The sequence below is a fragment of the Pelophylax lessonae genome (assembly GCF_965119305.1).
Source record: "Pelophylax lessonae genome assembly, chromosome: 3".
NCBI lineage: Eukaryota > Metazoa > Chordata > Amphibia > Anura > Ranidae > Pelophylax > Pelophylax lessonae.
The window spans coordinates 392,436,111-392,454,863 of NC_138770.1; the positions used below are offsets into that span (position 1 = coordinate 392,436,111).

General features: G+C 44.2%; 1 protein-coding gene across 1 annotated transcript in view; it reads right to left on the bottom strand.

Annotated features, from left to right (window-relative positions):
- The window catches only part of PDSS2 (decaprenyl diphosphate synthase subunit 2), a 375,935-nt gene that overhangs the window by 36,626 nt on the left and 320,556 nt on the right, over positions 1–18,753 (bottom strand). The window contains exon 7 of the mRNA XM_082249924.1: positions 10,336–10,464. Coding sequence (XP_082106050.1) covers positions 10,336–10,464 — 129 coding nt within the window. The remainder of the gene's footprint in view (positions 1–10,335; positions 10,465–18,753) is intronic.

Genomic DNA, 18,753 nt, shown 5'->3' on the forward strand with positions numbered 1-18,753 from the left:
AGGGACGCTCACCCAGGCCACCTCAACGGGAGCACTTTTTGGCCTGACAGAGCGCCCGAGCCACAATCAAATAATCATTGTTAAGCAGTATGGCAGATTAGATAACAAAACCATTCACTGAGAAAAGGACACAAACGCCTCCCAGAGGCTCCACCTGTCCCTAAACTGTTTATAGTTGTGTGTGGAACATGACAGTATCTTTTCATACTCATAAGACTCATTCACTATTTGGATTACTTCATGACGCGATGGAGGAACAGTATCCTTCCACCTACGTGCTATTGTCAGTCTTGCAGCGTATAAGATATGTTGTACGACTACTCTATGCGAGGGGGGGTACCAATCCATCCCAATGCCTAGTAGTGCCTGTTCCACCCGAAGTTTGTTAAAAATGCCCGTTATGTCAGCTATCATGCGGTGCATTGAAGCCCAGAAGCTTCGCAAGGACAAACATGACCATAGCATATGCATGAGCGTTCCCACTTGGCCGCATCCCCTCCAACAAAGATTGGAGGTGCCAGAATGGAATTTGGCAATGGTGTATGGAGTTCTATACCAGCGGAGGTGTAGTTTGTGGGAGCCTTCCCGGAACGTAGAGCATTTAGTGAGAGTAAAGTTCAGTCTGATCGCTTTCATCCACTGTGCCTCAGTGAAAGTCTGTTGTACGTCCCGCTCCCATTTTATTTTTTTTCAAATATCATCTTTTTATTCAGGAATTTTAAAGGTACAGACAGACCATTACACTTAATTTCTTACATGTTATATATTTTTCTGTCGCAATATACAATACAACTTCTTTCTTTATTATACCTTCAAAATCCCTTGTTTTCTTTTTCTCCCCTCTTTTCCCTTCCCTTCCCTCCCTCCCATCCCATCCCTCCAAAACTAAAAAAAAAAAAAAAAAAAAAAAAAAAGAAAAAAAATTAAAATTTTTCTATTCCTGTGTACAGAGATGGCTTTCCTTCAATTATTATCTTTTCTATCTCCTCCTTTTCTCCTCTTTCTTTCTTTTTGTTTTTCCTTTCCTCTTCTACTTATTTTACATATATTGTTTCCCTTCTTCTGAGTCTAAGAAGTCAATCCATGCTTTCCAACTTTTCTCATATTTTCCCTGCCTATTTTGTGTTGTGGCAATTAATTCTTCTAGTCTCCTATTATCCTCAATCCTATTTATCCATTCTCTTATCGATGGAGGTTGTATTTTTTTCCAGCTACCCGAGATGCCTGCCTTAGCCGCATTTACTAGGTGTGGTATCAATGAATTCTCATATTTACTTGCTGGTATATCCGAGACATTCAACAAGAAAAAGGCTGGATTTTCTTCTATTTCATATTCTACTACTTTCTGCACTATAGCTCTCACTTCTGTCCAATAAGTTTATCCCATTTTAAGTGCGAGGAGGACTTCACAAAGACTGCTCTATCACGGATAGTATTGTAAAATAAACGAATACCTTGGCTGGACGTAGCAGTAAAACAAAATTTATATATGTGTTCCAGTAAGGCGACATGTAATGTCGGCAAGGAGGTCAAAATGTGCGTCAGTCGTTTGTAGGTCAAAAATTCCCGTTCAAAGTTTGGGAACAGTTGGCATATCTCTCTAAAAGCAAGGAGTTCGGAGCCCCTGTATAGGTCAGTCAAATAAACCAAATTGAATTGTTTCCAATGCGTCATTCGTAAGTCTGGGGAGATGGTACTCAGTGCATTTAATGAAATAGGTATAGATTGGAGTTTTCCCGCTTTTGACATATTATTGAGGAAGTAATGCCAAGCTGAAAGTGTAGCCGAGATAGTGGGGTGGGATCCATATGAACGTCTGGGATGTATCTGGGTTAGAACAATAGCATCAAGTAAAGATACATAGGATGTGGAGGCCAGTTCCATGGGCACCCACAGCTGGGATTGGGCAGAAGGAAACCATTGCCGGCATTGGGACAATATAGCCGCCATATGGTAATCTTTCATGTCAGGGACCCCCATGCCACCCGCCAAGACCTGCTTGGTGAGGGTTTTATGAGAGGTTCTAGGTCTACCCCCATCCCAGAGATAGGTGCTTAAGAGTTTCTGTAGGGAGTTGTAGAAGGTATTAGGGACCAAGATGGGTAGGGCCCTGAAAATATATAAAATTTTGGGTAAAATTAGCATCTTAAATGCGGCTAGTCTACCAGACCACGAAATGTAGAACTTCCGTAGTCTGTGTAGGTCTTGGGAAGTTGCATCTAGCATGGGAGAAAAATTGAGTTTAAAAAGATTGGATGGGTCAGCCGTCAACTTGATGCCCAGGTAGTCAATAGCGTCATGTTGCCACTGGTAGTGTACCATATGTTGGATCTGTAGTTGTGTGTGGGTGTCTATTGCTATGCCCAATATATTAGACTTAAGATCATTCCCCTATAGTAGGAGATGGATTGAAAGTGTTGTAAAACGTCCTGAATGTGAGTCAGAGATAACAATGGGTTAGTGCAGGACAAAATAATATCATCCGCAAAAAGCGAGATGACGTGAGAAAATCCTCCCAGTGATATTCCACTAATACCAGGGTGAGATCGCATCCTCTCCGCCAGAGGCTCCATGAGCAGGGCGAAGATGAGTGGCGATAAGGGGCAGCCCTGTCGTGTGCCGTTAGTTATGTGGAATTGTTCTGAAAAAAGACCCTCAGTAAATACACGTGCTGATGGAACAGTATATAAAGCCATGATAGCGTTCAAGACACAACCCTGAAAGCCAAAGGTTTCGAGGACCCGCCGCAGGTATCCCCAGTGTATCCGGTCAAAGGCCTTCTCTGCGTCAAGAAACAAGAACACAGTGGGGACACCCGCAGCACGCACACGGTGGGTGAGACCAACCAGGCGCCTAGTGGCGTCGGTAGCCTGACGGCCCTGTACGAAGCCCACCTGGTCCGGCTTAATCAGAGCTGGAAGGAATCCAGAGACACGATTAGCAATAATTCTAGCATACACTTTAAAATCTACATTTAACAGTGAAATAGGTCTAAAATTGTGTGCTTTATTCGGTTCTTTACCAGGTTTTGGAAGAGTCACTACGGTCGCCTCCAACATTTCTGCAGGAAAGCCAGCCCGAGCTGACGCCTCTTGGAAGACTTTAAGAATGTGAGGAGAGAGGGATTCAGCAAACAGCTTATAATATTCCGACGTAAAACCGTCTGGACCAGGGGCTTTACCCTTGGGGAGTGATCCGATGGCTCTACACACTTCTTTTAGTGATAATGGGGTATTTAGTTGGTCCACGTCCGTGGGTGCCAAGCTAGGAAGGGAAATCGAGTCTAAGAAGTTTTGAATATCCGTAGATGATAGCTGAGGGGTAGTAGAATCATCTTTCAGATTATAGAGAGCACTATAATATTGGCTGAAGGCATCAGCAATGTCCTTCGGATTGGTCAACCTCTCACCAGTAGAGTGATGAAATAAGTATGGGATTCTTTATTTTGCTGTTTGGATTCCCAGCTGATTAGCCAAAAGTTTGCCCGCTTTGTTGCCATGCGCATACTGAGAAGCCTTCAGCCTGCGCATAGCATTGGGAGTGCTGACCAATCAGGAGGACGCGGAGTTCCACTTGAGAACGCGCAAGCTCAGCTGCACACGCAGGGGACGGATTAGCTTTATTTTTGCCTTCTAAAGATTTAATAGATTCCAGTATAGCATCAAGCTTTTGCCTTCTCTGTCTCCTCACATTCACCCCCCTAGACATTAACACATCCCTCATGAATGCCTTGTGAGCATTCCACAATGTAGATGGACATATATCAGCAGTGTCATTAAGGTGGAAGAAGTCAGTTAGAGCTGAAAGGGTTTCAGATACTGATTCTTTAGATGCCAGGATAGAGGCATCAAACCTCCATCTATTAGCCCTTGTGGTGAAAGGCATGTCTCCAATAGTCAAAAGAATGGGGGCGTGGTCAGACCATGTTATTGAACCAATTGTCACACCAGATACTTTTTGTAGTAGGAATTTATCTGTGAGGAACATGTCGATCCTTGAGTATGAATGATGAGCTTTAGAGTAGAACATAAAGTCCCTCTCAGGTGAATTATGACATCTCCAAACATCATATAGGTGTGCGGTGGACAAAAACAAGGAAAGATCCGTGCGGTATAGGTGTCTTGGCGTGTCCCTAGAAACGTACAGTTGGTAATTGGACACAATATTAAAGTCGCCACAGAGAATGGCATGGCCCTTGATGAGGGGGTCGATCTTGCGCCACAGTTTTCGTATGAACGCAGTTTGCCATGTATTTGGAGAGTACACGGTGACAATGGTGTAGGCAGTCCCGTCAATGGAACATGAGAGCACCAAGAATCGACCTTCCGGGTCAGTGGTCTGCGAGATCAGAGTAAAATTTAAAGTGTCACAAACCAGAATGGCCACCCCGCATTTCTTCTTTGGGCCATTCGAATAAAAGACATGCGGAAATTGTTTAGTTGACAATTTAGGGTGGTTATCAGCCACAAAATGGGTTTCCTGTATAGCAGCAATGTCACAGTGTTGAACCTTCAGCTCTCTCCATAGCATGCGTCTCTTATGGGGTCTGTTAAGCCCATTAACGTTGAGTGAGAGGAGCTTAAAGGACATGTCGTTGCAGTAAACGGGGTCGTGTAAGGTGGTAGCAATCGGAAATACACTTACTCAGTTCCAGATGTGTTCTTGTTCCTCGTGGGAATGCATAGCTCAGATTGGGTGAAGTAGCAACTGAATGTGAATCTTAAGTTGGTACAGTTGGTATGCGTCCAGTTCAATAGACAGGTGGTGGAGGCTGCTGGATGTAGTGGTCGTGCTGGGTTAAGGGGAAAAAAAAAAAAAGCAAACAAACGAAAAGAGAAAAAAGAAGCAGCACACAACAAAACTTTGTAGAAACAATAAAAAATATAGACGACTCCTCGAGGAAGTCTGCACGGTTACAGAGAACCGTTGGTGTGGGGGAAGAAATCAACAGTTTATAGCCAAGCAGATCAGCCGGTGCCTATAGGTAGCAATTAGTAGAACATGGAGGGTAACTAAGAACAGCATGATAGCCGTGAGATTGGATCTCAGGTATGGGGTGCTAAGTCGTCTGCTTCAGGTTCAAGTATGCCCCACTTTGTGAGTAGAGTCAAGCCATCTTCTAAGGAAGGGATCCTGTGTTCCCTATCACCTCTGGTGACAACTAGAGTAGCTGGATAGTTCCACCTATAGGGGATACGGTGGTTGCGCAGCGGTTTTGTAATAGTGGAAAGGTTGCGTCTCCTGTTCATAGTGAACGCAGAAAGGTCAGCATAGAAGGTGAGATTGTTCATGGCAGGTGGTAAGTTAGAACCTTTCCGTACTAGCGACATAAATCTCTCTTTAACTGTTAAGAAGTGGATTCTGGCTATGGTGTCTCGCGGAAGAGAGGCTGCAATATGTTTTGGCTTCGGGAGCCTGTGAATCCGGTCTATGGCTAAATCACACAGTGGAACGTCAGGCATGGCTTCCTGAAAGATGGAGGTCAGGTACTCCGACAGGGGGTTTGATTGATTCTGGGATGCCTCTGATTTTAATATTGTTGCGCCTCGAGCGATCTTCTAAGTCTGCAACTTTAGATTTCAGCCAGTCTATGTCATCAGCATGCTCATTATGGGAATCTACCATGGTATTAAACGTATCAGCAACTTCTCCCATTTTATTTTCAATCCGTGTGACTCTAGTGTCCACCGCTGCTACAGCAGAGTTGCATTGAGTCATCAATTGCAGCATATCAGCATGTATAGAGCTCCTCAAGGACAGCATCATCTCTTTCAAAAGGGAGTCCATGACAGGCTGGCAAGAGGTAGGAAATGAGGAGATAGTATCGTGGAACTCCAGGGTGTCATCTACTCTGCATGATAAAATGGGGTCTCCCTCACTGTGATGTAGCTTCAGTTTGGATTTGGCCGGACTGGAGCATGCAGAATGGGATAGGGATGGATCTGCGCTGCTCAAAGAGGCCATGGGATCTGGGCTGTGGCCAGAAGGCCCTGCGTGCTGTGTAGATTTCTGCCCTGCCTGTGAGGCCTGCTGTGAGGTAGCGTGGGGAGAAGCGCCGGCGCCATTTTGGCTGTGCTGCCCGCCCGCTGGGCCAAAGAAATTAAGCAGCTTACCGGGCTTCGTTCCCCCTTTTCTCTTCCCCGGCATGTTGGGCGTCTTCCCAGGCATCTGTGGAGGTGTGTGGCGAATCACTAGTGTGACCCTCGGCGTCGCTGTAGGCTCCGTTATGAACGCTGAGAAGGGAGCTGTGTGACTATGCGTCCATCCCCCTCGCTGGCCGGCTCCGCCCCCATCGACAAACCGTCTTTCTGATTCTTCCAGCAGCATGGGGAGAAAGACAGGAAGTGACCTCTGCTAGCAGAAGGAAACAAAAGCACAGGAAGTGATGTTGCCTGAGAAAGGTCAAGCTGTTCAGCATAGCACAAGGGCTACACAAAGATGGATGACCATACATATCAATAGGAAGCTACAGGGAAAATGGCTGCCCCAAACAAGTCTATGGGAAAAAATTCACATTGCCCACACTTAAGATGGCGGCGCCCTCTGCGAACAATGCGGCCAGGGACAGACACATGAAGGCCTCAGGAACCACAACAGGGACCAGCAAGCCCAAGGTACCATGTCACCCCCCCAGGGTGCCAGGTGCTCCAGACACACAGCCACAGCAGGGACAGGGAAGGGGGAGGGAAGGACACACAGACCGGGCAGGCCAGGGAGATCTCTTGGGAGGTACAAATCCCATTATCCCCAGGAGAGGGCCCACATCCCCTCAAGGCCAGCAGGGGCAAGGGGGGCACATTTACTCACCATACCATGGACCGGGTGGGCTCCACTCCGGGCAGACTACCTCCCACCCAAAGTGGGGGTGCTGCCAGCCGAGGGGTATGCGGAGACTCAGGGCTTTCCAGGTCATCACATCCCAGTGAGGTATCCGCTCGCAGGCTCGTCCCTATCCGGAAAAGGGGCACCATCGTGACTAAGCCTAGGTTGGGACTATAACCTGCTAAAGCTCGTAAGCCAGACTGGGGGGACCATAAGGATCTAGATTATCCAGTGCAAAGCCCCAGCCGGCATCGTTGCTTGTAGATCACCAGGAAAATTCTTCCCTAAACACTAACTAGCAAGTGAGTAAAGAGAAATAAAAAGGAAATATTCTTAAAAGAATAAAAAAACTGAGACCGGAGCCCCAGCAGGAAACCTAGGTCCTACTCCTTCTCTAGGCAGAAACAAACTGATGTGCGGGGCTGTGGCAGTGGGGTTTATGCCTGGAGGGACAGCCCCATGGGCGTGTACATGTTAAAAGTTTTGTACTAATGTACTGCCTAGACTACTCCTGCAGGTGGCAGCATAACCCACTCAGCTCATGGAGATGAGGCTGCGTCTGTCGATGGACAATAGAGAAAATAGTAAGGTCACATACTTCTGGTTAGTGGATGACTATACTCAGGTGGTGGAAGTTTGGAATATTTCCATGAGGATGAAGAATATAAAAGGATGATTTATGGACACAAATTTAAGAGACTTTTGATTAATGCAAAATTTTCACTGTAGAGTTTATTTTGCTGTGTGGAGGGTTTATTATTTTTTTATATTTATTATTATTATTGATTGTTACACTGTTTTGGTTTACGACACTGCATTGCCTGATTTTTATATCATAGAATGTAGATCACTTTTTATAAAAAGCCGGTTGGTGGCTGAAAAAAAAAATGGCACCAAGCCTATGGCTGCTGCATCCTTGAGTTTGTTTTAACCACTTGAATTCTGGGTCATTTCTTTAAGACATATGGACAGCAAGTGGTTAAATTATAGAATCAAATAAGGGTATCAAAATTGTAGAAAATGTGTGGGCTTTAACAGTGAAAACAACATCATCCTGGAGCAGGCTCAATTACTTGCTAGGTTATGATTGGTGGTCTAGTCACTTAATACTGTTGCAGTTGTACGCACATTATCATTTGCTTTACTTCAAAGTGATACTAAAGTCTGTTTTTTTTTTTTTACAAATAACAAACATGTGTATACTTACCTGCTCCGTGTAGTGGTTTTGCACAGAGCAGCCCAGATCCTCCTCTTCTCGGGTCCCTCGAAGGCGCTCCTGGCCTCTCCCTCCTGCCGAGTGCACCCACAGCAAGCAGCTTGGTATGGGGGCACCTGAGCCGGGCTGCTGCTGTGTGTGTGTCCATTCAGACACAGAGCCACGGTTCGGCCCTGCCCCCTCTCTCTCATTGGCTCACTGACTTTGATTAACAACAGCTGGAGCCAATGGCGCCCTGCTGCTGTCTCAGCCAATGAGAAGGGAGAGTCCTGGACAGCCAAGACTCTCATGCAACATCCCTGGATCGAAATGGGGCTCAGGTAAGAATTAGGGGGCCTGCTGCAGAAAGAAGTTTTTTTTTTCTATCTTAATGCATTAGGATAAAAAACCTTCTCACTTTAGAACCACTTTAACACGTGCCATGGTACGTGTAATGTACTAATGCGATGTGGTGCTATTCATTTTAATGGCTCATCAATGCATTTAGGCATGTATCTCAAACATGAGTTCCACTGAGCTGCCAAAAAATGGTGCAAATGCCATTTCTTGACAGTGCACTGTCTGGCAACGCACATTAGCCTGTCAGCAACATGTTGGTTTTCTATTTAAACAAATGGCACTATATTGCATCAACGATTACATGTGCATTACTGCAACAAAATGGTGTGAATAAACCCTAAAGCAGATAATTAGTTACATTTATATTAGGTTGCAAAATATGGGATTGGCTGGGACATATATTCTAAATGTGTACAAAACAATCTGCTTGGATAAACTATAATTGTAATACCTTTTAGAGATCTTTATTACCAAACTTTCTGCTGAAACACTACAGCCTATATCTTGTGCACTTCTTATAAAAACATACTTTACAGATACTTCTTATAAATACAACAATTAATACACAATAAAAATACAGGTAAGGGCTCTTTCACACGGGCGATCCGATCCGCCTGTCAGTTTTTTAGGCGGATCTGATCGGATCCTCCATGCAGCTCTATGGGGCAGCGGGTGTCAGCGGAGACAGCTCCGCTGACACCCGCTGCCATCCGCATCCGATCCTGTCAGTGAAATCTGGACGGATGGAAACCATATTTTTCCATCCGTTCAGTAATCGGAGCAGATCGGATCTGATGAGAGCGGACAGGCGGTCCGCTCTCATCCGATCCCCCATAGAGGGCAGCGGGGGCTGAGACACCTCCCTCTCCGCTCTGCAAGCAGAGACGGAGCTGTCATCCGCCGGCTCAGCGGGGATCGCGGATCGATCCCCGCTGAGCAACACGGATCCGCCTACGGAGGCGGACCGTGTGAAAGAGCCCTAAGGCTGCTGTGTGTAATGGTGTGTAAATGTTTACACATTTCTACATATGGCCCCAAGATTGCAGTCAGTGAAAATCCCCAAAGTCCTCCTGGGCAAGATGATGACCTATTTTGTAACAGTCTCTTCTGAACAAGTTTGCAGTATAGGCTAGGCAGGCAAAAAAATATATACTCAGTAGATCTCTGCAATATCTGCCCATTTTCCCATGTTTACCACTTTAAAAATCTTACAAGCACTTAAAAATACCTGTCGATCTGCCAGAAACACAGTGGGGGTCATTTATTAAGCAAATGTACAACACATTTGGATATAATTCATATAAATCAGTCTACGTCTTCTTCAAACACAGATTACTGAACAATTCCACTCTAAACAGATGCATATTTAAGAATTTGCCAGGGTCAGGTTTCATTCAGTTGCAAGTGCTACTTTACAGCAGACAAATTCGGAATTTATGATGCAGGCTGCAACCTTATATAAATCTGACTGATGTGTCTCAGTGCTCATGTTTGCATTGCTTTGCCCTGCAACAATATTGACAGCTCAAACAGGAAATTGGGAACACACTGGGGGACATTTATCAATCACTGTTTGGAATTTCAGAGCAGCAGAGGCACTGTGTTGTCTGGTTGAATAGGAAGTTAGGGGCTAAATGGATTTCCAGCAGAATAAACAGGTATTTTTCTGTACTTTTAAAATGTATTGCAGATAATGCACATGATGTTTTTTTTTTTGCTTTGCCACACACTTAAACAGACACAATGGGGCTGATTTACTGAAACCGGAGAGTGCAGAATCTGGTGCGGCTATGCATGGTAGCCAATCAGCTTAATCAATAAGGATTTGACAAAATAAAAACATGGAAGCTAATTGGTTTCTATCCAGAGCTGAACACAATTTTGCAATCTCCAGGCTTACTAAATTAACACAATGAAAGAAGCAGAGAAAAAAAAGGGCAATGAACTTGACTGCTTACCTCTTTAACCTGTTTCATCCAGACTTCTCTACCTATAGATTCTTGGTGAAGAACGACAGGGGCAGAATTCAGGCTGAAAGAACCTCCTGATTCCTTCCCATTTATGAATGGCTGGATGTCAGAGTTAAGCTAGAAAACAATGGCCAAATATGTATTAGTGAAACTGGTCAGTAATTGCACTTTTACAGATGAAGACACTGTTATTACATGCATGCCCCCCAACTGTCCCTTATTTGGAGGGACTGTCCCACTTTTGGAAACAGATCCGTTTGTCCCTCTTTCCTCCTCGGTCATCCCACTTTTTGGTCTGATATACAGATATCTTTAGATATGTACTATTTCAACTACTAAAAGTGATTCTGACTATGAAATGCCAGTATAAAAGAAAAGGAAACTTGGAAAACATGGATTTTTCCTACAGCTTACCTGTAAAATCCTTTTCTTGGAGTACATCACGGAACACAGCAGCCGTAAAAATTACTATCTGGGTTATACGCCATCTATAGTTGAATGGACACTATAGATGGCGTATAAAAAGACAGGAAAGTCCCCTCTATATAACAGTTTTGTAGCAAGCAATAAACATCCCAGACAAGAGGGGAGGGACCTCTGTGTTCCATGATGTACCCCAAGAAAAGAATTTTACAGGTAAGCTGTAGGAAAAATCCAATTTTCTTTATCGTACATCATGGGATACAGAGCAGCCATACTAATTACTATATGGGAAATCTCAAAGCAATGCACTTGAGGGGAGGGGGGCACGAAATACAAAAAAACCTGCCATCAGACCGAAAAGATCTACATAGCTGCCTGCAGCACACTGCAGCCAAATGCAGAATCCTCCCGGGTCCTAACATCCATCTGACAGAATCTAGTGAATGTATGTACTGAAGAACAAGTAGCGGCCCTAAAAATCTAAGCCATAGAAGCTTGACGGCGAACTGCCCAAGAAGCACCTACTCTTCTGGTAGAGTGTGCTTTTACCAGAATAGGTGGAACCTTCCCCTTTAAACCATACGCCTGGATAATGACCTGGCGAATCCACTGAGAAATTGTAGACCTAGATGCTGCCTGCCCATTCCTGGGCCCTTCTGGCAGCACAAACAAAAGGTCGGTCTTCTGAATCTGAGCTGACATCTTTATAGACCTTAAATGCAAGTACTACATCAAGAGAATGTAACTTTTCCTCTGCTGTTCGAGGATTTGGAAAGAAGAAAGGCAGTATAATGTCCTGATTCATTAAAAAATAAAAAAAGCAGACACCACCTTGGGCAAAAACCCTGGGTCTGAACATAGAATTACCCTATCCTGATGTAAGATCACAAATGGCTCCTTACAAGAAAGAGCCGCTAACTGATATTCTTCTAGCTGAAGTTACTGCAACCAAAAAGACCAACTTTCTGGTCAAAGGAACATGCCGAATGGGCTCAAAAGGTTGTTTCTGTAGAACCACCAGGACCAAATTGAAATCCCAAGGACACAACGCTGGCCTACGTAGCACCCCTTGTATAAGGGCTTGGACCAAGGAATGCGAAGCAATGGGTCTTTAAAAAACATACTGACAAGGCTTAAATTTGACCTTTAATAGTGCCTAAAGCTAGCTTCATATCTACCCCTACTTGCAAGAAGGCTAGAATTCTCTCTGTGATATATTTACGGGGATGCCACTTCCTGGCCTCACACCAAGAAATGTAAGACTTCCAGACTCTGTAATAAATGCCCCGGTAAAGACTGCAGGGCCAGATATGCCCCACTCCCTCAAAATCAAGGCTTCAATAGCCAAACCGTCAAATTTAGGGATTGTAGGAAGGGTGGAATATCGGACCCTGAGAGCAGGTCCAGAAGCAGTGGGAGAACCCATGGCCTCCCCACCGCCAACCACAGAATTTGCGTGTACCAAATCCTCCTGGGCCAAGCTGGAGCCACCAGGATTATTGGTTTCCCTTCTTCCTGAATCCTGTGCAGAAGTCGTGGCAGCAGCTGGACCGAAGGAAAGTCAGAGATCAGGGAGTCACCAAGGCATCCACTCCGACTGCGAGCGGATCCCTGGTCCTGGACACAAATTTGTCCAACTTGTTGTTGAACCTGGATGCCAAAAGATCTACGTCTGGGACCCCCCAGCATTGACAACTTAATGTAAAGATCTGGGGATGTAAGGACCATTCCCCTGGAAACATCTGCTGGCGACTCATGGAACAAATTTCTCCGCCCAGGATAGGATTTGACCCACCTCCTTCTGGGCTGACTGACTCTTGGTGCCCCCCTGATGGTTGATATAGGCCACAGCAATGGCATTGTCGGATTGTACCCTGAAGTCTGGGAGTCCAGTACCTTAATGCCCGACAAACCACTCGGATTTCCAGGATATTGATGAGGAAAGCACCTTTCTAACCAGGACCATTTCCCTTTGACGGTGGCTTCCTCCAGAACTGTTCCCCCCATTCGGAGAGACTGGCATCTGTAGTCACCACCTTCCTGACTACTAAGAGAAAAGATTTTCCGCTCTCAAAAATTCCTGGCTACCAACCTAGAAAAAAAAAAAAAAAAAAAAAAGGTCTGGATTCTTTCCTAATTAATATATAGTAAGTGGGTACTAAATTTTTTTTTTTTAGGGAAAGTTGATCCAGGGACTATCCGATTGCCTCTCGGGGGATCAGGAAGGAAATTTTTCCCCCTGCTGTAGCAAATTGGATCATGCTTTGCTGGGTTTTTTCACCTTCCTCTGGATCAAGTGCGGGTATAGGATTGTGTATATAGTGTATATAGGATTGTATGGTTGGGTTTTCAATACTGTTTTTTTTGTTTTTGTTGGTTGAACCAGATGGACTGGTGTCTTTTTTCAACCTGACTATGTAACTATGTAAATTCCCCTTGTAGAGAGGCCATGACTGAGCGAATTGACTCCATTCGGAATGTGTCAATGTTTAAGAACTGGTTCAGAGCTTTGAGATCCAGAATAGGTCTCACATCTCTGTTTGGCTTAGAGACTGAAAAGGTTTGAGTTAAAACCCCTAAATTTCTCGTCGTTCAGAACTTCTGTAATCACTGCTTGAGACCTCAAATGGTCCAGAGCCAGAAAGAAGAATCTTCTTTTTAGAGGATCTGCAGGTATGTTTGACCTCACAAACCGAGGAAAAAGAAACAACCGAAAATTCTTGTACCCCTGAGAGACTGTGGAAATAACCCAGTTGTCCTGAATAATTACCACCCAGGCCTCCGAGAACTGTAGCAGCCTTCCTCCCACCTCACTGAGTGGGGGTGTTCGTTCACAAGGTAGATTTAGAGCTAGGCTTGGTAGCAGGGCCGGCCCTACCATGGGTCCCGGTGGGACCAAGGGACCCAGGCGGCAGTTAGAGAGGGGCGGCCCCCGGCCACCTCTTCTCTTCCTCGGCTATTGCTACAAAAAAAAAAAAAGGTCCGCTGTGTTGTTTTGTGGAGGAGGGGGGGGGGGGGGTGCTGGGAGCTTGTCAGTGCTCCGTTCTCTGTCGGCATGTGAGGAGTAATCAATCATGCTGCCGTCTTAGGCAGCTGGAGAACGGAGCACAGGGCAGAAGGTGCACCAGCTGCTGGAGAGAAGATTCTACTCTCTCCTCCCTCCAACAGCGGTGTCACAAGGTGAGAGACAGCAGACAGAACACAGGCACTCACAACACACCTAATTCCTGGAGAGGGGAGGAACAGGAAGTGAGGGTGGGCGGAACTTACTGGTGACATCATGCAGGAGCTCGGGACGGTGCCTGCTGCAGTTGGTGTGACTGGAGGCAGGAGATTTGAGAGTGCTGCTCTGCCTCAGAGGACTGGGGGAGAATGAAGGCTCTCTCAAAAAGCAAGGAGGGACAAACAGTGGAGAAGCAGTATTTAGGTAAGGAAAGGGATTGAGGTCTTTGACTTCTTCATATTTACAGATGGACACTGATTCATTAATTATTGAAAATATAGTAGTAATCTCTTAGGGAGTAAGTTATTTAAAGGGGAACTTCACCCCCCAACATCTTTGGGCATTTTATTTATTTTTTTTTTTTTTATAGGTACCTACTTTTGTTAGCGATTTAATGCATCTGTTGTCTTATTAATTATACATCACCATAAATATTTTGGTGGTGAAATGTTTTTTTTTTTTTAACCACTTGCCGACCAGCTGCTGTAGTTATACAGCAGCAGTCCGGCTCTGTTACACAAAACGACATACCTGTAAGTCGTTTTGTGTAGCAGTTAGAGGGGAAGCATGCCAACTGGCTAGAGGGGGACCCAATCAGTGCGTCCGGCAGACAAGATGTCTGCTGGGCACCCGCGATCGTTCCCCATGGAGGCAGAACGGCAGTCTGCCAATGTGAACATGGCACACCGCTGGTAAATCCCCCACACAGTTAGAAAGCACCCCCTAGGCATACATTTAACCCTTTGATTGCCCCTGATTTAATCCCTTCCCTGCCACAGTACAGTGACAGTGCATATTTTTAGCACTGATTACTGTAGTAATGTCACTGGCCCCCTCACAAATGTCAGTTAGGTGTCTGATCTGTCCCCCGAAATGTCAAAGTTCCGCTACAAATCACTGATCACCGCCATTTATAGTAAAATTAATAAATGAATAAAAATTATATAAATCTTTCCCCTAGTTTTTAGATGCTTTAACTTTTGTGAAAACCAATCAAAATACGATTATTGGGATTTTTTTTACCAAAAATATGTAGCAGAATACAAATTAGCCTAAAATGATGAAAAAAATGGATTTTTAATTTTTTTTATTGGATATGTTTTATAGCAGAAAGTAAAAAATAATGTTTTTTTTTTTTTTTTCAGAATTGTCGCTCTTTTTTTGTTTATAGCACAAAAAATAAAAATCGCACAGATGATCAAATACCACCAAAAGAAAGCTCTATTTGTGGGGAAAAAAGGACATCAATTTGATTTAGGTGCAGCGTCACACAACCACTCAGTTGTCAGTTTAAGTAACGCAGTGCCGTATTGCAAAAAATGGCCTGGTCATTAAGAGGGGGGAAACCCTTCTGGTCAAAGCGGAGTTCCACTGGTTTTTGTTTTTATTAAAAGTCAGCAGCTACAAAAAGTGTATCTGCTGACTTTTAACCGCCTTAGCGGTATCCCCGAGCGTGACTCGGGGTAGGAATTTTCTGCTATTAGCGGTATCCCCGAGTCACGCTCGGGGTCAATGGGCAGAGCGTGCAGACAGCGCAGCGGAGCTTCTCTTACCTTATCCTGGCGATCCAGCGATGAGCTCTCATTGCTGTGACCGCCAGTGATATCTCCGCCGCTCGTCTGTCGGTAGGAGGACTTCCTAGTTCCGTTCCCTGCAGCAGCAATGCCGCATGGGAGCGGAACTAGGGAGGGAAATTCAAAAAAAAAAAACGTTGCATAAAACACATAACACATTTTATATTATATATATGCATATATATATATATATATATGTATATATATATATATATATATATATTATATATATGCATATATATATATATATGCATATATATATATATGTATATAAAATTATATTATTGATTCGATTATAATTCATGCGTATATATATATATACACACACACACACACATATATATATATATATATATATCTATATATATATATATATACACACACACATATATATATAATATATAACGCATGAATTATAATCTAATCAATAATATAATTTTATTATATATATTATATATTAAATAATAAAATAATATTATTGATTTGATTATAATTCACTTGTTTGTGTTTCAAATTTATCACATCTGGGATGTCTACTAGAGACTTGTTTTGGTCAGGTTTAAGTCAGTAATTACTAAGAATTGTAGGCCTATAATACATAACGCCAAATTTCCATGAAAAGAATTGTACCGCTTTTGGAACAGAATTCCTGACAGAATCATACCGCCAGGGAGGTTAATAAACACACCCTCACCTGTCCCAGGATCCAGCAATGTGGTTGGGGGGAGCCTTGGTTCTCTTTGTCTTCTCCCGGTTACACTGGCATCTCTAGTGTGGGCACCCGGCTGTGACAGCTTGCAGCTTCACAGCCAGTGCGCACTGCGCATGCACGGGTCACACTGTGTGTCCTGAATGGACGGCAATCTTCTGGGACCTGTGACATGTCCCAGAAGATTGCAGGGAGGAAGGGCAGAGGAGTACTTCCGCCCCGAGCCGAGATTCACCATCAACTTTCACCTGCTGGGAAAAAAATGATTAGGTTCCTTTCAATGAACCTTATGTCACTATTTATTGTCACTGAGATGGCAGGTGTCTGAGTATATAAATATATAATGTAATGTGATGCTTTGGATTTCAGAAATAGATAATAATAGCTGAATAGGGCTCCAGCCACAATTAGCACAGCCAAAGTACTTTCAGTCACAATCCCCACTGGTAATCCCTATCTGTGCATAAAACCACTGAAGACCCGCCATTGCAGTGTATGGATGTGGGGGCAGCAGCTATTCACCCACAGCTGTCAAACCTAGCAGAAGGAATCAGTAGATTCTTGCCACTGGGATTCACACCATGGCTAAACACCTGTGAGAATGGAGCTTATTACTGCATTTCCATCAGTTTATAGGGAAATCCGATAATCCGAGCCTGTTGGATGGAATGTCTGCCACCCAGAAGACTGTTGCAATATCACGTTCTCTACCATGCACTGTACCTATCCAGGGAGATAGTGTAAGCCAGGATGGGTAATAAGAAATATTATGTAACTATTGATGTACAGATCTACTATGTCATGTGGTGGGGAAAAGGGGCACACAGCCTTTTAGCTGTCTGAATGAGGGCCTCTTAGACAAATGAACATGCAAAGCCTCACACTCCCAGCCCGTTACCCTTCATATCACCAATGCTCCTCAGACTGACACTATTAACACAGGAGCATTCTTTGACATCACTGATGTACGGACATTTTCTTTCTTCTTTGACACTACAGACGCAGGGGCATCTTTTCCTTTTGGTGGCACCACAATGCAGGAGCAGTTTTACCTTACAGTGACACCACCAGCACAGTAGCATTTTCTTCTTAACACTGATGCCATGGCATTACATTTTACATCATTGTTACCCCATCATTTACTACAGGATAGAATGTTACATATGCTTCAATGCACTTGGGGGGGGCACAGTTAGACATCTTCGCCCTGAGCGCCAAATGACCTTGTCCCAGCACTGGCGGCCGGCCTGACATGCACACTGCGAATGCGCCGCCACCGCTCGGGAAAGCCCGTAAACGTTCGGCTATTTCCGGGAATAGCCGAACATGTACGGACTTTCCCGAGCGGCGGTGTATGCTGTGCTAACACAACTGCCTTTTACATGTGAGTGAAATTCCTTGTTTTAAATAAATACATAGTATTTGCATACTTCACTATGAGAGGTCCACTTTCTTTTGGTTTCTGACACCACCGTTGGCTAAGCGGTACCTTCCCCAGCGTGACAGCAAAAGAGGGTCTGTACTGGTGTACTTCGGGAAGTGTGGAGATCGTCGCCAACTAATACACCTGGAGGATAATCTCGTTTGATGAGAAGGGACACCACCCAAGCTGTGGACTACTACGCCCAGGGCTTATTGTCATTGGAGCTGGTGTGGATCTCTGTTATGGGGATCTACACTTTCTGGTAAGCCGCCACACTTTTGGGTGATCGGAGGAGGCTTCTTTGTGTCCTACAGTGTTATCTAACAAGCACACATCTATGGGACTCATCTCCTGAGGGATTCATTGTCTAATTTGTCTGTGATCACTTATCATTCACATCTAGGGGGAATTATATCTCAGAATGTGAATATATCTGTGTGTGATTTAAAAAGTGACTTTTTGGAGCATTACGGACTTTGCCTGCATATTTGGTTTTGAATATTGAGCGCTGCACACTTTGTGAGGCTTTCTAGTGTTTAGTTGAGATTTAACAACTTAATGTGCTGGCTGCTAATTTCATCAAAACTAATTTTGCTTATAGCATTTCTAACATTGATCAAGCGCAGCTATATATTGTTTTATATACCTTAAAAGAAGGACATTTACTTCTCCTCTTAACTGGTAGAAGCGCACTCTTCCCCTTCAAAATCTTTTGTATATATTTGTCCAGATCGTCGCCAAATAGGCGCTCCCTATTAAGGGGAAAGCCAGCAATTTTTTACACGGCAATTTTGCAGACCAACTTTTTAGCCACAGGATTCTGTGCATATGAACTGACAGAAGAGCAAATCGTGACATTTGCTGTATGGAGTCCTTAAGAGTATCTACTGCAAAACACAAAGTAGGTAAATCTGCTAAATCTTCAGCAGACTCTCCCTGCGAAGGAACACTCCTGGACACCCGTTTAATACACCTGTTGTAATAGTCTTTCAAAGATTAACAAACTCCTATAGCCGCCACTGCCGGTTGTATTGCAGACCCTGCAAAAGCAAAG